Genomic DNA, 22,531 nt, shown 5'->3' on the forward strand with positions numbered 1-22,531 from the left:
TTTCCACATATAATAACAATTAAATACACTGGGTAGAACAGTATTTTGGTCATAAGACTCATCAGCAACTGAATGATGGGACTGCTTCAAAAATAAATAAAAATGTATCTTAGAAACAAATGTACCAATTGCATGACACAAAAGAAACTCCTATTCACTTAAAAAGTAAAGAAAGAAAGATAAGGAAGGAATTAAGATAAGCATGCAAAGAAGATCAACCAATAACGTGAATAGTATCACTATTTCGAAAGACTAACGATTTATTTTTTTATTTTATTTTATGTTATTTTAGACACAAAAATTCTGAAGCAGCTTCCCATACCTCATCTTCCCTGTTTCCAGAAGAAAGACCAGGAATAATTGGTACCTCTTCAAGTGGAGTTTCTGGTGATGATGACGAAAGTACTGCATCACGACTTGCCTCGGAGAAGAAATTTTTCTAAAAAGATACAGGGGTAGTTACATTTAAATAAGACGATTCAGAAGAGAGACTGCCTAATGGTGGCTACTTTCTTTACCACCATTCACAAAGTTCCTGATGAACTGATTTTTGGCATCCACAACATGTCACAATTATCCTTTATACTTCATTGATAGATGTTTATAGAATTCCTTCAGCTTCGAGCAGTTTCATGCTCAACCAATACTTGCTTTCCACGCTACAATGCAGCTAATCCAAACTTAGACTACTCTATGGGATCACTATTCAATCACATGCATATCAAAAAGCACTGTCATCTTCGATTGCCATACGCACAAAAAACCACTCTGAAGAAGTAGAAATGAGAAAACAGCAAACAGCATATGTTGAAAAGTTTACATTACAAAAGTTCATGATGGTTTTTATTTTCTAATGAAGATGATGCACTAGAGAAGTGGAAAAACAATGAAGTTGCTAGTATTTATATACTGAAGGTTCACACCAGCGGGATATATAAAGCTGATGCATAAGTTCGTAGCATTTCTCCACAAGTTTAATAAACACAAAAGATACACATAACAGAGTTTTTGATCATCAATAATATTTTATCCTTCACTATTTACAACAGTCTGCCAACACTGGGGAAACTTTCTGATTCCGTGATTGTAGAAATCACTTGGTTTTGAAGCGAAGAACTCAACGAGCCATGTTCTGACTGCATTTTCATCTGGAAAGGAAGTTCCTTGAAAATTGTTTGACAGAGAATGGAAAAGGTGAAAATACGAGGGTGCAAGACCAAGTGAATAAGGTGAGTGTGGAATGACTTCACAACCCACCTTCTGTCACGGGTTTTTTGTCAGTCTAGCAGAATGCAAGCAGGCATTATCATGGAGTAGCATCACTTCATGCAGTCTTTCCGGTCACTGTTCTTGGATTGCATATGCAAGAGATCTGGGACAAAAAATGTCAGCAGTGATGGTTACGCCTCAAGGAAGCAATTCATAGTATACCACACTGTCACTGTTCCACCAGACGCATAATATTATCTTTTGTGGACGCGCACATTTCTTTTTACGGTGAATTGCTGCTTCATTTCGGCTCAATCATTCCTTTTTTTCCTTATGTTAGCATAAGGACACAATTTATCATCACCAGTCATGATACAGTATAGGAATGCTCAGTGTTGTTCACAAGCCACTGATGATGAGCAAGCAGATATGCACATTAGGCCACCAGCTGATTTTGGCTTAGTGCATGTGATAACTATATACTTGATTTCGGAACCTTCCTCATTGACTGCAAATGTAGCATATTGGTGAAATGATCACAGTTCATCACATTTGCTTATTTTTTTAGTACAATGACGTGGATCATAATGGATCAATTTGTTTACACAATCTTCATCAAACCCCGAAAGCTTTCCTGAATGTGGAGAGTCACTAATGTCAAAATAATCCTCTTTAAAAACAGAAAACCATTTTCTTGCTGTGGTCTGTCTTATAGCATTATCCCCAAATGCGGCACAAATGTTCCTGGTGTTGGCGCTGCTGTCAGCCCTCTATTGCACTCAAACAGAAAAATATGCCAGAAATTCTTTAATTTCTCAACTTGACACTCCCGTTTCCTAGTGTCCACAGCTCTACTCACTACCTCCAAATGACAAAATGATAATATGTGAACGCAAATAGCAACAGTGAACTACAAATAAAACAGAGCAGGGATTGTCTGCAGGAGGAGTGACTGTTAATATAAGTTTTCGAAAACAGCCACACGTTGCACTTTTTATTTTTCATTATGACTGGTTTTGCTCTCCAAATGAACAAGATCATCATCGGAATATACAGTCTAGGTGCTACAGCGCAGCCTAATTAATTTTTAGAACTGTCAGCCAACTGTAAATGCAATCTTTAATGCTGTCAGCCAACTTTAAACTGTACATTCTGATGATGCTCTTATTCATTTGTAGAGCAAAAACAGTCATAATAAAAAATATAAAGTGCAACTTGTGACTGTTTTTGAATACCTACAAATAAAAAACAATAATTGATAAATAAACCTATAACAACCAGAATATCAAGATGCAAAACAAAAATGCTAGGATCTTATGCCCCAACCTAATAGAATCATACTTGCAGATCCATACACGGGTCATAGGAGTACCTTCATATTATGAAAGCATCCCCCCCTCCCATACACGTACTAGAAAATGGTTAGCCATGACTTTATTCAGTTAAAGATCAATACTGTATAGCATGCTAGCAGAACCACTCTCACTGTGTGATTTAGCTTTGGCATTCACAGCTTCCAACATGTCATTATTGTACCACTTGGTCTCTAACATACACAGAAAATGTACAGTTCATAGCATCCAACTCTTGTGAAGTAACTAAATGAGTCTCCTAAAGCTCTATCATGGTATTAATGTGCAAAACTTTGCTAATACATTATCAACTGCTCTATGCACACATGTGATCAACAGTATCAAATATGACTGATCACAAAATCACACTGTGGTACTACCAAAACACTTTGATAACTGTAACTTTGTTTTTGGTTGTCAGACTTCTATTACCTGCGTAACTACATGAAAGCATGGCATTTTCATACGCAGGATCCATTCTCACTTCTCCAACAAAATCCGGCTTTATTCTTATGAAGAAAATATCATTACCTTCACAAATAAAAGTGATAATCAGATTTAAGGTTTGGCTAAAAATAACATCACAGGTATTTTACATTTGTGTGGCACACAAGGAAACTGTCCAGTGTATTGTGTCAAAACCTGTCCTGAAATTTTTTATATGGAAAGAATACACAAAAAGAAACATAACATCAAAATTGTAGCTGCCAAGATGAACTGCAAGTATTTTTTTAATGTTGACTATTGCCAAATTAGTAGCTCTCTAGGTGGTTGGAGAAATATATAACCCTGCCAAAGCTGTACCGGACAGCACATGCACAGCACGGCAGGCACATATCCTCAGTAGACAGCACACTGGTAAACAGATAATATGGCACAATGCGATCATAGTGAATTTCAGTTTCTGCTGATAGTTTATCTGACAGAATTGTTCACAGTTTCCATTTGCTTGAATCTGCAATTCATTCAACATCCATAATAATTAGCAACAGCCTTTGCAGTATTGCTAAATCTAATCATATCTCATACCTACAGGAAATGTGTCAAAATTTCATCATACTGTATGCCGATGACTGGAAGCATGTAAACTGTTTAATGGCGAAAATTTCTCCACTACTAATTATGCTATAACTAGCAGTTTGTAATAATAATAATACAAATGTGACCTAACACACAATGGAGATAAAGCTGAATTAATTTTCTTTGTGATTTTGTCTATATGCTTTCTAACAGCACTGTCTTTGTGCAGGTTCCAGGGTTTCCTAGTAATATGGAATCCACAACCTTGCAAGATGAAATGTGAAGAATGTGGTACGCAATAAAAATCGCCTACCTCCTCTGAAGACCTACATGTGTATTACTTATTAGTTAATTTTGTGGATGTTCATTAAGATGTCAACATTTCATTAGAAATTGTGGTAACATTAAAAGGAACAGAAAATAACTCAGACAATTCCATGAACTGTGGTCCAAACTAGATTGTCGTGCTAACTAAAATAGAGAACAAAGAGAGAGTACATTCCAAGCCCGAAGATAACATGTACAGTAATAGCTTTCAGTGACACAGAAAAAGCAGTGGATTTTTTGGTTAACCAAAGGAGGGAAAAATGCTTAAACTTAACTGTGCGCAAGGCCAGTTTTGTTTCTTCAAATCAGAATATGAACTGTGAAATGGAGTAAAGATTTACACAAAGAACAAAATGTGGTGTCACCGCCAGACACCACACTTGCTAGGTGGTAGCCTTTAAATCGGCCGCGGTCCGTTAGTATACGTCGGACCCCCGTGTCGCCACTATCAGTGATTGCAGACCGAGTGCCGCCACACGGCAGGTCTAGAGAGTCTTCCTAGCACTCGCCCAGTTGTACAGTCGACTTTGCTAGTGATGGTTCACTGACAAAATACGTTCTCATTTGCCGGGATGATAGTTAGCATAGCCTTCAGCTACGTCATTTGCTACGACCTAGTGTTCAGTTGCTATTGATATTGTAAATAATGTACAGACAAGAGCTACGTTCAACATTACTGGATTAAAGGTAAGTATTCCACAAGCTACATCCTTTTTTCTAAAGTCTAAATTCCTTGTCCTGTTCCAGACCTCACGCCAGCCTGTGTGAGCTTAAACACGTGCCTTTCGGCTTCCTCTCAATTTAGTGGGTTGGTCTCCTGCCAATCCACAACACAAAATATGTGCCAAAATGAAGCTCACAAAAGCAGGAAAGAAAAACCATTCCAAATATTTAGAACTGCTTGTGACAGTCAATGCACGTTTACTGAGGGAGGTCTACAAAACTGGGACTCTTTATTGCAAGTGAGATAAACAGCATTCCTTGACATGGTTAAACATACCCGTGAAATTATACAGAAAAGGATGTAGCAAAATTATGAAGTTTACCTCAAGCAAATGTGTACAGGAGCTGTCATTAAAGTGTAATAGTACAAAGAAATTTGTAAGGACATGAAGGCGAAGCTTCTTGTTATCCTCTAAAATTTTTTGTACAAAGCCAATTAGTCAGGTTTTGTGCAAGAGCTGTATGCAATCCGCACTTTATCATTTCAAGTGATGAGAGAGTCACTTGTGCATTCGATGAATGCCACCACGTGTGTATACAGCACTGCCAGTGATATGCATCACTGGTTTTTGCCTGTCTTCAGAAATATTAAGCCAAGTTAGGACCAAAAATTAACACACGACTATTCAATTGCAAAAATACTGTAATCGACATAGCGAAACCTGGAAAAATAGGAGAGAATAATTTTCAGTGTTACATGTGAAACATATTACCACTATTTGCAGAAAATAATTCAATGCTGTTGTTGGACTCTTGGCCTGAACATAACAACTGCTCTGTCTTTAGGAGGACAATAAAAAACCATTAATACAATTGGGATTCCACCCAGGGCTAATAGTTTGATAAGCCTCTCCATAAAAAATATTTCAGCAGTGTAAAGCAATTTTCAGAAAGTTGTCAAACAAAATAATTTCCAATAGTTCTTTGTCATTTCAAGTTTACCAGCTGAACTGTATTATTAAACTTCAAATTATTTCTGCATTGTCAGTTTGCATCAGTACATTTTATGAATTTGATTAAGTATGCCTGGCATGCAGCACAATATGCAGAATGCTCATGACCACTTGTTATTCCATTCCAGTTCTGGCTAAATAAAACAAGTAATAACTATGAAGTACCTGAGTACATTGATTTTTCTGTTAACAGTTGTGCCTGATGTAAGGAAAATGTTATGCAGCACAATATGCAGAACAACACCCACAACCATTTCTTATTCCATTCCACTTCTATCTAAATACAACTAGTAATGACTGAAATAATTGAATGCACTTGTTTTTTAGTTAAATGATGTGCCTGGTGTGAGGAAAATGTTTGTTTTCTGCATGTAGTAACACTTCGCATTTTTGTGACGACTACAGGGCATAAACAAAGTGCTGTTTCACTGGTAAAATATACATTATTGAAAATTTTAAGAATGGCGCAACTTGAATTATTACAAAATATTTAACGTTAATAAAGTTTAAAGTCCCAACTGATGGAAGTCATCTGTAATGTAACATCATACATTCACTTTGTTTTCTTTCCTCTGGTACTCACTTGTGTAACAATTACATATGCAAAAGTTTAGCTGTCGATATGAACTGCAAGTTGTTCAAAAAATTAATGACTGCGGACATTTTTGGTATAGTTTAACTGCTTAAAATTTGCATGTGTGCACTTTAGTATGCTTGCTACACAGCGCTATGTTATTTTGCCATGGCTACATCTGCTTATTCGTTGTTTGTGAGCAAGGCAGAAAGGGCTGTACTAACTGCTGTTATAAGTGGTTCTTGACGCAGAAAAATAAATAACTTTAACTTTTCTTTTTAAATTCATGCAGTGTTCCTTAGCAGCTAAAATTCTGACATTTCATTTCTTTTGGTGAATTCTTCCTGCGTGGAAAATTTCAGGACAGGTTTCAAGTTGTCAGATTGGACCATTCCACTGTCAGTTCATTCTTCATTTCAACTACACACAGAAAGCGTTCAGCTATGTAATGTAACTTTTATCATATTCTATATTCCATTGTAATAATGTCATACGTTTGAAAGCAGTAGTTTACTAATATTGTTAAATGGCAGTTATTGAAGCTGAATTTGCATTTGGACTTTTCCCTCAAGGCTGTGGTTCAAGTATGATCTTAAAATGGCATGTAATTTCCTGTGTAAAGAACTATGGCCCTAGGTATGACATCAAACAAAAATACCTATTTAAAACAAACACTATTTCTGTACCACTTGCAGTCACCTCCCTCACATTTTCCAGCACTTTTGCACAATCTATGAGGTGTTTTTGAGATGTCTTCAGTGCAGTGCCTTAATTAAACTTCATAGGATACAAGAATAAATATGAAAACCCCCAAATACATCACATTAGCCTTGCAAATATGTTTGTTTGCTCCTAGCAGCCAATCACAGAACAGGATACTCAGCAGTACACAAATATCAGTGTCTTCACATAACGATACTCCAAAGAATTTAAATTACGTTGCACGAGTAGTACGACAGCCTCTTATAGAATCAAGTTCATTGATTTTATCAACTCATAACATAACCTGGATCTTGGGCGAAGTTACAGATAGTGAAGTCAACAAAATGTCATACACGAAATATAAAATATAATGTTGAAATGTTCCATTTTCCCACCAGAAACATATTGCTGAAATCGCATATCCTGTGCTGTGACTGGCTGACGTAAGCAAACAGCGTAGGACCCATACTGATTTATGTGCTTATGAATTAACAGTGCAATATTTGGTGGATTTTGTATTTACACTTAACATCTTACGAAAATATGCAGTTTAACTGATACACTGCATTACAGATCTCTCCACAATGTGATCTTTTATTTATTTATTCCACAAAAATATCAAGAAATGTAATATCACAGAATAAAACTGATACTTCTTTTTCATTTTAAATTGCTTCATTAATGTGAGAAATGGAACTGTGATGAAACCACCAAGTTTTTGATGAATTTGAAGGGACAAATAATTCAGGCTGAGGTAAAGGAAACACTGGAACACACCTGGGTTGTGCCTTCAAACTAGAGTAACAATTCTCATGGCCGCAATCAATTTCAAGTCTGTGGTAACAGCTCAAGGTTCATGCTTGAAGTGTAGCATAATAATGATGAACAAATAGTCTGTTATGTACATGTGAAATAGTAGATCTCAGCCATTAGATAATCCTAAAGGATATAAACCCATTCATAATTTAGTTGAACAGCAATTGTCAGGTAGTCTAGACACTGTCAAATATCAGTTGTGTGTCAATTTGTCTTTAGTGTTCAAATATTCTGGTTGCTCCCCCCCCCCCCCCCCCCCCACACACACACACACACACACACACGCACACACACATACACACACACACACACACCAAACAGAAGTAAAATAACAAATCTATCAAGTAAATGTTGTTCAAATATCAGGTGGTCATTAACCAGCAAGACTCCCTTTCTCACAAGTTTGTTCATTACAAAGATATGAATAGCTTATTTTCCTTTTTTTATACCACCCTATAATTTTTTATTCAGTGATCCTCTCCTACTCAAGACCTGTTCAAAAATGTACCACAGTGCACAAAGGAAAATCCAGGGTGGAATAATGACAATATGAAAAGGATTTCTACTTTCTGTATGTTGGTGTACTCACACAAATCTTCAACTGCAGATGATTGACTGAATGACTGAAATGCACTCTCCATGTGTTTTCATTTGTTTACTGATAATGACAGAGTGTGGATGAGTTATGTTATTCCAGATACCTGCACTATGTGCTAGCACATGAGAGTCAAAGTAAATTTTGTGTTACATTTTTAGTAATGTCATGTTTACATGTATGGTACACTGGGATATGTTTTTGAACAGGTCTTGATGTGAAGATGTGAATTATCAAATAAAATAATACAGGGTGCTATCTAAAAAAGACATATTACTTTCATGTCTTTAAAACAAAGTAAGTTTCTAGCGAGGCAATCATGCTTGTTAATGTCTCCGTAGAAACTAAACAACATTTGCTCAATACATTTTTTTATTCTGCTTCCCTCTTTCCTGATGAAGCAACCGTTGGTTGCCAAAGCTTGAATTTTGTGTGTATGTTTGTGTTTATTTGTGTGTCTATCGACCTGCCAGCACTTTCGTTTGGTAAGTCAGATCATCTTTGTTTTTAGATATATTTTTCCCACGTGCAATATTTCCCTGATGTGACGTACCAAACGAAAGCGCTGGCAGGTTGATAGACACAAACAAACACAAACATACACACAAAATTCAAGCTTTCGCAACCAACGGTTGCTTCATCAGGAAAGAGGGAAGGAGAGGGAAAGACAAAAGGATGTGGGTTTTAAGGGAGAGGGTAAGGAGTCATTCCAATCCCAGGAGCAGAAAGACTTACCTAGGGGGAAAAAAAGACAGGTATACACTCGCACACACACACATATCCATCCGCACATACACAGTCACAAGCAGACATTTGTAAGCGCAAAGAGTTTGGGCAGAGATGTCAGTCGAGGCGGAAGTACAGAGGCAAAGATGTTGTTGAAAGACAGGTGAGGTATGAGCGGCGGCAACTTGAAATTAGCGGAGGTTGAGGCCTGGATCAGACTCTGAATGCGGCTCTCCAGCAGGGATACGACTTCCTCAAATCCTGCCCCGAAAAGAGATCCATCCTTCACGAAATCCTCCCCACTCCTCCAAGAGTGTCTTTCGGCTGTCCACCTAACCTTCGTAACCTCTTAGTTCATCCCTATGAAATCCCCAAACCACCTTCCCTACCTTCTGGCTCCTACCCTTGTAACCGCCCCCGGTGTAAAACCTGTCCCATGCACCCTCCCACTACCTACTCCAGTTATGTAACCCGGAAGGCGTACACGATCAAAGGCAGAGCCACGTGTGAAAGCACCCACGTGATTTACCAACTGACCTGCCTACACTGTGAAACTTTCTATGTGGGAATGACAAGCAACAAACTGTCCATTCGCATGAATGGACACAGGCAGACAGTGTTTGTAGGTAATGAGGATCACCCTGTGGCTAAACACGCCTTGGTGCACGGCCAGCACATCTTGGCACAGTGTTACACCGTCCGCGTTATCTGGATACTTCCCACTGACACCAACCTATCAGAACTCCGGAGATGGGAACTTCCCCTTCAATATATCCTCTCCTCCCGTTACCCACCAGGCATCAACCTCCGCTAATTTCAAGTTGCCGCCGCTCATACCTCACCTGTCATTCACGAATATCTTTTCCTCTGTACTTCCGCCTCGACTGATATCTCTGCCCAAACTCTTTGCCTTTACATATGTCTGCTTGTGTCTGTATATGTGCAGGTGGATGTGTGTGTGTGTGTGTGTGTGTGTGTGTGTGTGTGTGTGTGTTTGTGTGTGTGTGTGTCCCTTTTTCCCCCCAAGGTAAGTCTTTCCACTCCCGGGATTGGAATGACTCCTTACCCTCTCCCTTAAAACCCACATCCTTTCGTCTTTCCCTCTCCTTCTCTCTTTCCTGATGAAGCAACCGTGGGTTGCGAAAGCTTGAAATTTGTGTGTGTGTGTGTGTGTGTGTGTGTGTGTGTGTGTGTGTGTGTGTTTGTTATTATCTCTATCAACGTACCAACGCTCTTGTTTGGTAAGTTACAGAATCTTTGTTTTTATATATATTTTTCCCACGTGGAATGTTTCCCCCTATAGAGTGAGGTGTTTATGGATTGGCAGCACAATGTCTCAAAAAATAACTTATAAGTTATGACAATGCTATCTTTTGAAAACTTTTGAGTGCACAGTGGCAGAGTTTTGTTTCTTTTTTTTACTTTAATTGATCAGGTTTAATACGTTTAACCTAAATTTCTTTTTTTTTTTTTTTTTTCTCAATACTGAAAATATGTGATAATGATGTCAATAAATATAATGTAATTAACACAGGCATATTTCTGTTTTCAATGTTGTTGTTGTGGTCTTCATTTTATGTCACCTCTACTTCGACCATCATCAGTTAGTTTGCTGCCCAAATAGCAAAACTCATCTACTACTTTAAGTTTCTCATTTCCTACTCTAATTCCCTCAACATCACCTGATTTAATTCAATTACATTCCATTACCCTTGTTTTGCTTCTGTTGATGTTCATCTTATATCCTTCTTTCAAGACACTGTCCGTCCAGTTCAATTGCTCTTCCAAGTCCTTTGTTGTCTCTGATAGAACTACAATGCTACTTGCAAACCTCAAAGTGTTTATTTCTTCTCAATTGATTTTAATTCCTATTCCAAATTTATCTTTTGTTTCCTTTATTGCTTGCTCAACATACAGATTCAATAACATCAGAGTAGGCTAAACCCTCTCTCACTTCCTTCTCAACCACTGCTTCCCTTTTGTGCACCTCAACTCTTATAACTGCCATCTGGTTTCTATACAAATTGTAAATAACCTTTTGCTCCCTGTATTTCACCCCTGCCACCTTCAGAATTTGAAAGACAGTATTCCCGTCAGCAGTTTTCAATATAAAACTGTAAAACAATGAACTAAAACAAAAAGGAAGTATACACAGTACTTCAAAAATAAGATGTCAATCAAAATTGCAAGTGAAAATACCACCATATTTAGGGCAAAATATCACCAAATTTGGCAAAAAAATTAACACAAAATTTGGCCAAAAATAACACAAATTTGGCAAAAAACCTAACATTTAGCAAAAAAAAAATATTAAACTGTGCCAAAAAAAATATTGAAATTGGCAAGAAACACCACCAAAATCAGCCATATAATAAAATGTTTTTTTCCTGTCCCTACCAACAACTTGTTCAGCACTTATGCTATACACAATATTCACCTTCCAATTAATATTCTTCTTGGTAGTTATCTTGTAATTCCATACTTATATTATCATCTGTACTAGCTCTGGCTAGGATTTCGTATTCTGGAGTACTGGGGCTACAAATTGTGAAGCTGTTTTCTATCATTGTTAAACTAATTTTTCTCTGACTGTTACCAACAACTGAAGTAGTATGTCAAACAATAAATTTGTAACTGTGTAAAATATATTCAACTGTTTTCAAGGATGTATTCTGCCAGCTCCTGTCTCTCTCCCCACCTCAACCACTTGCACAAATTTCTTGCAGCTCACCTAAACAGTGACCATGTCAAGAATGTCATATTAAACAAAGATATTTTTACAGGAGACTCAAATGATAACTTAACTGCATAGTCATCAATAAAAGGTAAAGTTTCTTTTCATCACAGCTCTCATTCTGAGTCCCAACACATAAGGCATTCCAATAATTTTTATGAAAACTTCCGGACGTATAACAACAATACCGCACAGTAACTTTTTCCACTATCTTACCAAAACCTAAAACCACTTCTCTGAGAATTCAGTTGCCAAATATGCCTGCATTATGTTTCTTAATACACCTAAATCCAACCCGTCATCATTTCAATTGACAACCATCTTTCACTGTTCAAAGTAAACTGCAGGTCATTCCAGATGATACCCAACTCCTATAGTTGGAGTCATGTATGATGGCAGTTGAGTTTAGGCTTTTTCTGTGCATCTACATCACACATTCTCTGAAAGCCAATGAGAATTCAGTAGTGTCCTGAGCACTCTGATCTGAATGCCATAGTTTATGCGAGCATTAAAAGTTATCATAGTAGTGCATTTTTATTCCACTTGTTGCGAGTTGTCATCACTGATGATGGTGGTAAGTGACGCACTCTGCATAAGCAAGCGAGAGACATAATTTTCTTCAAGCAGAAATCACGCGTATTTCCATACCACAACTGTCGCTTGAAATCGACAGTAATAATGCAATCCTTGCCTTGAATGTGCGAACCGCCATCGTTCATGGGTCGGACTATAGTTTTCAAAGAAATCTCTCTTCTTTCTCTTTCATACTTTTGACATGTCTCAGCTCTATGAATTCTACAGATCCAATCAACTTAGCCCAATTCTTTTGGGAATCTCTTCAACAGCTGAATGTTTCCTTTTTACTTTCTTCCTATTTTCTTTGCCATTTATGAACCACTCTTATAATCTCTTTTTGTTGCTTATCTAAGGTATCTGTCCATCTATAAAATTGACATCTGCCTCTATTGGGCAGCAAGCTTTTTATTTTATAACAAAAAGCAATTGTCATATTTAAATATAATTTTTCCATTTTTCATTGGGAACTGATTGGTAAGTTGCAGATGTAAAAGACTCTCTACATAACGAGAGCATGACTAAAACATTTATCACATCCCACATCTTTTTACAGATGACTTGATCATGTCAAAGTCTTTCTCATGTTAGGTGTCCTAATCCTACAATCCTCATTATTATCACAGTCTGGAAGAGCAAACTGCTTGTAAATTCATGAGCATATAGCACACATGTAGTTTAACATTATACTATAACTAGGATTGATAGGATATTAGCTCAATGAGACAAGGAGAAAAGCAGTTGTCTTTCTTCAAGGTGCCATCTCACGATTTGTACACAATGATTTAAGGAGCTGAACAAAACCTGAATCAAGATGGTCAGGTAGAGTTCTGAATCGAAAATTGAATCCTTACTCATTTTCACAATCATTACAACTATACTCTCTAAAATACATGCTTAAACTGCACCATTTGGAAATTGCAATGTACATTAAAATTTACTACAGTAGGTCCCAAACAATGTGGTAAAATCTCACAATAACCCACTTTATTTTGTACCACTTGACTTAAGTTACTAGTAACACCAAACGGTTAGAGTGGGGTAGAACTTTATGTGAAAAAACCTCAAGAAATTATGTAACACATATCAATTATTCTTTTACATACCTGTATGTCAAATGGCAATGAATTTCCAATGAAACTTGTGAACCCTTTGTCAACAGATTGTTCATCTTGTATTACAGCAGTCTTACTGGGCTGCGAATTAGAAGTACAGTCGTTCAGAAAACTGTTAGTGGGCAGCTCTGGAATCAAGACAAAGGAAAAAAATTAACAATCTTTTGATAGTAGAATGTTACAGACATCCAAATGTTTGCTAGTAATTTCATTAACACATAAATCTACTAATAAAATTATATTAATTTTTACAGAACTACTGACTGTTACACAATCCATTTATCTAATTACACATTAAAAGAATACAATGAAATTACAAAAATGCAGGCAGTGCAGTATATGGCACTACAAATAAATTTAAGTTGTACTCTGACAAGCAGAAGCTATGAAGTTTCTCACACAAGAGTAACTGCAACTTGTCACTTCCTACATTTATATTCAATGTTAACAAATTAACCCTCTCAGAAATGCTTTTCCTGCTATTGCCAGTTTGCATTTTATATACTGTTTATTTCTGCCACTGTTAGTTATTTTCCTGTCAAAATAGCAAAACTCTTCCATTACTTTTACTGTCTCATTTCCTAATCTAATTCCTTCAGTCTTCATTTAATTTGACTATAAAATAATGCTCTACTTCTGTTTTTGTTGATGTTAATTTTTCTGATGAGGAGACGTCCCCAGTGGTGGGATCAACTTTTTGAAACAATCTACACAACGGTGCGTCCAAGGAATCACAGCCTGCAGCCTCTCACCCTTGTGGATCCTTGTTTGCAGGTGATCGACGAAAAAAGAAAATTTCAGTATTTTGTTGATGCTCTATAACTACTAAAAATAGCATTAATGTACAGATTGGTTGCATAGTGTAATGGTTACGGTACTGATACATGCAAAAGACTGGGGATTCAAATCTTGTCAGGCATTTCGAAATTTTTTATTTTTAAGTCTTTATGGAAATGACTTTGACCATTATTTTATTCAATTAATTGGTTTAAATGTAATTTTCTTTTGTATTCCTCTATCGTGTCATCTTAGTCAACGTATTAAATACAAATTTGCTCTCTTTTTCTTCCGATCAATCTTTTCCCACTTGTAATTCTTGTCCATGTGGTTTTGATTATTTTTGTGTGTTAACGCTGCTGACGTTCCTAATTTAAACTAGAGGTATGTGATGCTGTAAATATGATTCCCAATTACCAAATCGTGAATACGCCCGAACTAAAAATTTATCACCATAATGTGCAATCCCTGCGTAATAAGACCGATGAAATTAACGTTCTATTAACACATGAACTTAATGATATCTCAGTGTTATGCATTTCTGAGCACTGGCTTAACCCAGAATTAATCCAGAATACGAAAATAAACAAATTTGTCTTGGCTGCTTACTACTGCAGGAAAAACAGCAAACAGGGTGGGGTAGCAATTTACACAAAGGAAAATGTAGATTTTATTACACTACCTGACTTAACTAGGGCAAATGTCGAAAAGGATTATGAAATTGCAGCTATAAAAATTGCTCAGTTCAACCTGGTTATTGCTACAGTTTACCGATCACCGTCCGGGAATTTTGAACTTTTCTTAAACAAAATGGAGTCATTGCTAAATAAAGTAAATAAAATAGATTGTGAACTGATAATCTGTGGTGACTTCAATATTGACTTCCTCACGAATAGTGGAAATAGGGAGACCATTTTGAACCTTGCAACGTCCTACAATTTAAAGGCTGAAGTAAAAGCAGCTACCCGAGTATCAGAAACTTGTCAAACAGCTCTTGATCAGTTTCTAGTAAAGAAGAGTTTACACAACACCTCACTAAAAATTTTCAATGCAGGTTTTAGTGATCATCTTGCTCAAATATTAAGCATAAAAGTACAAGGCAGTATTATTAACAACAGGTCTCTTAGAACAGCATATCGAAGCTATAATCAGCATAATGTGAACTACTTCAACAACTTATTACAGAAAGAAAAATGGCTAGGAGTGTACAAAATGAATGATATAAATGAAAAATTGGCACTTTCATTGATACATTAACCCATTTCTTTGAACTTGCATTCCCACTGAAAACATTAACCATAGGGAATAAGGGTTTCATGCCAGAAGAAAAGACTACTTCATGAAATATGTAACTCAAAAAATTCCTCACCTGTAGTACGCGCATACTATAAAAAATACTCCAAAATATTAAGAAAAGTAATAAAAGCAGCAAAAATAATGCATAATGATGAAATCATTTATAATTCAGCTAATAAATCAAAGGCTATGTGGAGTGTTATAAAAAAAGAATGTGGAGAATACAGACAACCTTGGAAAAATATAACACTATCACATAAAAATAAAAAAGTAACAAACCCCTTAGAAGTAGCTAACACATTTAACAACTTTTTCACAGGTGTTGCTGAAAATATGTTACAATCAAACTTTAAGAGCATCCAGGCAAATGAATATAAAATAAGTACATGTAGAGGATCAATGTACATCAGTTCTGTTTCACAAGATGAAGTAGCTAAAGCAATAAAAGGACTAAAAAATTCCAAATCGGCAGGTATTGATGGTATACCTGCAACAATGTTAAAGAAGAGCGCATCAAACCTAATTGAAGTACTCACACATTTATGCGACTGCTCACTTCAGGCAGGCACTTTCCCTGATGTGTTAAAAACATCAAAAGTTATTCCTGTATATAAAAAAGGGGATAAAGACAATGTAAATAACTACAGACCCATCACAATTTCCTCCTGCATCTCTAAAGTACTGGAAAACGTTATGTATGAGAAACTTATGAAATTTATAAATAAAAACAGCATCCTATGTAATGAACAACATGGATTCAGAAATAAGAGGTCAACGACAACTGCTGTCTATGAGTGCATCAATTCCATCCTAAACCTGATGGACAAAAAACAGGAAACAATAGGAGTCTTTATTGACTTGTCAAAAGCATTTGACATGGTGGACCATAAAATTCTGCTATCAAAGCTAGAAAGATATGGTATTCGAGGTCTGTCCAACAAGTGGATCAGTTCCTTCCTGACAAATCGTATGCAGGCAGTGTGCGTCAAGCACACAGATATTGAACTAAAAACTGTATCTAATCACTTATCTGACTATAAACAAATAAAATGTGGTGTACCCCAAGGATCCGTATTGGGACCCCTTCTGTTTCTTCTGTACATAAATTATCTAAGCTTAAATATTGATGCACACAAATCAATCATATTTGCAGATGACACCACGATTCTATTAAAAGGAGACGATGATGAACAGTTACAGCAGACAGTAAACACGGTCACGAAACAACTTAGCAGCTGGGCACAGAGTAACCAGCTTGTAATAAACAGTAAGAAAACCGTTGCTCTAAAATTCCACAATGTTCCTAACAAGGACATGTTTATCCCAACAGTCTCTATCAATGACGAACCAGTTGGTAACAGTACTGAAACCAAATTCTTAGGACTTTGGCTGCAGAGTAACATCAGATGGAATAAGCATATTGAATGTCTCAATACAGAACTGAGCAAAACATGTTATCTTCTTTGTTCATTAAAATCATGCTGTAGTGAGAAAACAGTAATGAATGCATATCATGCGTACTTTCATTCTCGTCTTAGATATGGGGTCACCTTCTGGGGAAACTCTAAAATAGCTAATAGCACTTTTAAACTACAAAAAAGGGCCATTAGAATCTTGTTTGGGTGCAAGCCTAGAGACTCTTGTAAGCCCCTGTTTAAGAAATCTGGTATTCCCCCATTACCGTGTGTATACATTATGGAAACCCTTTTGTTCTTTAAATTAAATGTAATAGGCAAGGACCAGAGGCTACAAAAAAACTGTGATATACATGAGCACTTTACCAGACAAAACAGGAACTTACATATGACTCAAATCAGCACAGCACTGTGCCAAAAAGGTACTTTTCACATGGGAGTTAAGCTTTATAACAAACTTCCTGAAAACATAAAAGCTATCACTGAGGTCAATACATTTGGAAAATCTCTAAAGTCATATTTACAGCATCACTGCTTTTATTCCATTGAAGAATATTTAAATTTATGAAATGTGTTATATAAATACTTGTGTGTAAAGTGTATTATTGTAAGCTTAAATATGTATGCCTTGAAATTACTTTCAGCCTGTATATTTATAACTTGACTTGTCCAATGTCTTATGCATAAGCTGCTATGTAGACAACAGGACCAATAAAATACAATCTACAATCAATTTAATTTCTTCTATTTTTATCGTCTACGTTCATGTTAATGATTCATTATTTTTATTTCTCACTTTGCTTGAATTTCATTTTTCTTATATCCCAGCTTCCGTTTAAACCACCATCCTTGTTATTTTGTCTAAGTTCCAATAAGAATTTATGTTTTGAATTTCTGTATGATGACTGTTTTCCAAAATGATATACACCTTGTAACAAAAATACATTCCTGACTCTATTGCATGGTCCATATAAATAGATAATTTCATCTTTTGTTTTTTTAACCCACAGATCACCATTTTCAAATGTTTAAACATCATGATAAATAAATCAAAATAATTAAATTGTTTTTTTCACACACAGATCACCACTTTCAAATATTTAAACATCATGATGAATAAATAAAAATAATTAAATTCAAATACACAAAGAATCAAAGTGGAAAAGAATGATACGAAGGAAAAACAAGAGCAAATGAGGAAGTTAATATGTTGACTAAAATGATGTGACAAAGAAATATAAATTAAAAATGTGTGTAAACATAGTAATCAGAGTTATTTCCATAAAGATTTAGAACTAAAAAATTTCAAAATACCTGACAAGATTTAATCCCCACAATCTTTTGCTTATGAGATCAGCACCTTAACCATTACACTACATACACAGTCCGTAAATACATATTATTATTAAGTCCATAGACTATCATGAGAAATTCTGATTCCCCCCAGACAAGGGACCACCAGGCAGAGTGGCTGCAGTGTACGATTCTTTGGACCCTAACTGACATCGCCGTACAGATTGTTTCAAAAAGACAATCCCACTGCTGGGGACCTCTCCTTGTGAGACACTATCCATTTCTACATGGCAGATTAAAACTGTGTGCTGGACCGACACTCAAACTCAGTACCTTTGCCTTTTGCGGACAAGTGCTCTACCATCGGAGTTACCTAAGCACGACTCACGATCCGTCCTCACAACTTTAATTCTGGCAGTACCTCACCTCCTCGTCCTCACTGTGAGCATGGGCCCGCGAAATGCAAAGGTCTTGAGTTCGAGTCTTGGTCCGGCACATAGTTTTAATCTTCCATGAAGTTTCATATCAGCACACACACCACTGCAAAGTGAAAATTTCATTCTGGGAACTGTCCACTTCATTCAACTTATCTTCCAAGTCCTTTGCCATCTTTGGCAGAACTGCAATGTTATTGGCACACCTCAAAGTTTTTTATTTAATATTTATTTATTCAATCGATTATTCCCCTTTAGGAGAGCGACTGAAATTGAATTCATGATTTTATTTTTTCGATGTTTCCCCCTTCCTCTTCCAGAAACTCTTCGTCCTCCCACAATGTTCTCTCTTCTATTTGTCTGTCCACTTTTTACCAGGTTGTTGCATTGTTTTTTGCCCGAACTTCACATTCACGATTTTACTCTGGCACTTGTTGCGATCTTCGAAATTTTCTATGTTTATCTGTTGCATGTCCCTCTGGATCTGCTTTAGGCACTCCGTGCTGCATTAACTCTTTGTTATGATGTCGAGTAGTTTCTTTCCTGGTCTGGTGTTCTCCATACTGTATATGTGTGTGTAGAACTTTTCTCAGCGTTTCCTGATTTATTTATTTATTTATTTATTTATTTATTCCTCCTTTAATTTTAATTTCTTAGGTTACACTGCAACCCTGTTTCACTATCTTCTCAGCTACAGCTTATCATGCATGTCCTCCACCTCTTATAACTGCAGTCGGGTTTCTGTATAGGGGTGGTCATACTGCTTTAATTATCACCTTGAAAAAAATCAAGCTACAACCTTGAAACTTGGTGATGGCATTGGTTCCTCTCTACATACTCACCAATGTGAAAAATTTTTTCCAAACAATGAATGTCTTGGTGGACAATGAATCTGCATTTTGGCTGTCCAGGAAACTTTCCACCTTGAAAACCATCCTGTCATCACTCTGGAAATACCAACCAAGCAACTGTTTCTTCATGTTAGGAAAGAAGTATAAGTCACTGGGTGCTATGTTAGGAGAATATGGAGGGTGATGCAAAATCTGATAGCCAAAAGAAGAACCAGTGTGCATTAACCATTCCCTTTGAAGAATGAGCTGGGGCATTATCCTGGAACAGGAACACCCCCTCCGATTGCTTCCTGCAATGCTTTGTTCTGACAACCTCCAGGAAACACATCCACTGATTTTGGTAGTATACTCCAGTGATGGTATGTCCGTCAAAAGCATGATCTCTTATCTCTACACCATGTAAATCCCAAAAAAACATTCAGCATCACCTTGCTGAATGATGGTCTTCCCCATGTTTACTTTGCTCCTTTGTCTCGTGGTCATAATGGCACACCAAGCATTTGTTTATAGTGATTATAAATTATTCTGAACTGATGTGACACAGATGCAACATTTTTGCTGCTACCTTGGTTCAACAGGTCTTGGTGTAAGTAGTTGTGGAACATACCACGTGGTGACCTGTGTCATGTCCAAAATGTCGTACTAGACCTTGTAAACTTATCCATGACCGATTTGTACAAAATTTTTCAGTACTGCTTCAATTGTGACATGCTGCTCTTCAAGCAGCATGGCCTCTTAACAGGTAGATGGGTTGCCACTTCATTCTCCATCATTCAGACTTGGTTAACCAGAAAGAGTGTCTGCACCACCTAACCTCTGTGTAATATGCATTTCCACCAACTCGGCATGTACTATGAAGGTGTCGTTCCCTTCATATGCAGAAAATGAATCGCCACACGATATTCCACTTTATCTAATCATTGCGCCACTTTGATTTAGTTCCTCTACAAGTATGCCACAGTACTGCTGTGTGGGAATTTCAACATGTACTGACACTGCGGACATGTACCTGCAAACAAACAAACAATTAATGACATAACACAAGGAAAAGGCAACCACTCATCTAGAATGGACTGATGCACAGAGCACAGTAATATATAACAGAAAACAGCATTCACACCAGTTTTCGAGCATTAGCTCTTTTTTTCAGCAATAGCACATACTTTGACACAAACAACCACACAGAAATTCACACACACATTCCCTTGGCCACAGCAAAAGTCCAGCTATAGGCAAGTGGTTGTCTTTCCCTCATGCATACTGCTCCAACCAGTAATTCTGATTATTGGTAAAAAATTATTTACATAAATTTATTGTTTCAAGGTGATGACTAGAATTTACTGACCACCCCTCGTACAAGTTATAGATAATCAGAAATTCAATGAGTTTTTTTAAAAAAAATGGCTCTGAGCACTATGGGACTCAACATCTTAGGTCATAAGTCCCCTAGAACTTAGAACTACTTAAACCTAACTAACCTAAGGACATCACACACACCCATGCCCGAGGCAGGATTCGAACTTGCGACCGTAGCAGTCCCGCGGTTCCGGACTGCAGCGCTGAGTTTTTTCAAACAGATGTTATAAATGTACATTTCCCCTTCTTAAATCTTTCTTCTAGGTTTAACACTAGGACCGCCGAGTGGTCAATTTGACCACATTACATGTAAATTTGAAAACAGATTATTTAAAGATTGTTGTGCGTCACTCCCCGGATTTATTCTTAGCACTCATCAACAATGTACTAAATATGTTGGTTACTGAAGTTTATTTGCATTGTTTGAATTTAAAAGCTCAACAATGCAATATGTCATTTATTGTTTGCTATTGGGTTTCGCATAAACATTTGAGTACTGGTCTCAGAGCAGTAGACATGGCTCAAATGTCACAGCGATACAAACCACGACCACGGCCACTTTCAGATGAAGAAATTGTAACACTTTTGTACAAATCAGATGCTGAAAATGATCCTGAAGTTGAGGACCTTGTGGAAGATTCTACAGATGAAGATTACCAACCTGTTGCTAATGTGGATAGTGACAGCTCCGAGACTGAATATGAAGGTAATTTACATTCACTTATATTTATTATTATTATTATTATTATTATTATTATTATTATTGTTATTGTTACTATATGAATAATGATCACTATTATAACAGAGCTGACACTTCTACTGCTACTTCTGTTACTGCTATTTTATTGTGTGGTATGTTATCTTTATAATGAGTTGTAGCTTTCTAATTGTCTCTTTCCTCGCGCAGTTGCTGAACCAGGACCAAGCAGTAATATAAACAATGCCAGAGAAGGACCTACCCTGGGTAAAAAAAATAACTGCACCTTGTGTATGTGGACCAATACAGAATCGACGTAGAAGAGGAGAACGAAGTGAGGGTTCACTTCCAGAACCTGGGGAAGGATGGGATCACGGAGTGGACTGTAGCAGACTTCCGTTTTACTAATCCAGGTAGGATAGGTCAATAGAATATATTGAAAGAAACACAGGGACCTACTCCACATGCAAAGCAGCACGCCTCAAATGATAATGCTTCGAGTGCCTGGCGCCTTTTAGTTGATCAATCAATGTTGAAACACATAAAGAAATGCACAGAAGCACAGGCACAACGGCTTCTTGGAAATGATTCCTGGAGTTTGAATTTAGAAGAATTAGATGCGTTTGTTGCTTTATTATATGTTTGTGGTGCACTAGGTGCCAGATGTATTGAAGTAGATGAGTTGTAGTCGAAAAAGTGGGGAGCCCCATTTTTCACTGACACAATGAGCAGAAACAGGTTTCGAGAAATTTTGAAATATCTGCGTTTTGATGAAAAAATACACAGTCGGAACGTTTGAAAAGTGACAAATTTGCACTTATATCAACTACTTGCATGCAGCTTACTGTATGGTTAAATGATGATGCCGTTCTTTTGGGTAAAATATTCCGGAAGTAAAATAGTCCCCCCTTCGGATCTCTGGGCGGGGACTACTTAGGAGGACGTCGTTATCAGGAGAAAGAAAACTGGCATTCTACGGATCGGAGCGTGGAA

General features: G+C 36.9%; 1 protein-coding gene across 3 annotated transcripts in view; it reads right to left on the reverse strand.

Moving 5' to 3' along the window:
• Nucleotides 1-22,531, reverse strand: part of LOC126484182 (uncharacterized) — a 166,327-nt gene that overhangs the window by 20,038 nt on the left and 123,758 nt on the right. For 2 of the 3 annotated variants that reach the window (XM_050107592.1, XM_050107591.1), the window contains exons 7-8: nucleotides 13,411-13,547; nucleotides 323-439 (exon numbers count right to left, since the gene is read on the reverse strand). In XM_050107592.1, coding sequence (XP_049963549.1) covers nucleotides 323-439; nucleotides 13,411-13,547 — 254 coding nt within the window. The remainder of the gene's footprint in view (nucleotides 1-322; nucleotides 440-13,410; nucleotides 13,548-22,531) is intronic. The other variant, XM_050107593.1, reaches the window with a different exon arrangement.

Source organism: Schistocerca serialis, chromosome 6, assembly GCF_023864345.2.
Source record: "Schistocerca serialis cubense isolate TAMUIC-IGC-003099 chromosome 6, iqSchSeri2.2, whole genome shotgun sequence".
NCBI lineage: Eukaryota > Metazoa > Arthropoda > Insecta > Orthoptera > Acrididae > Schistocerca > Schistocerca serialis.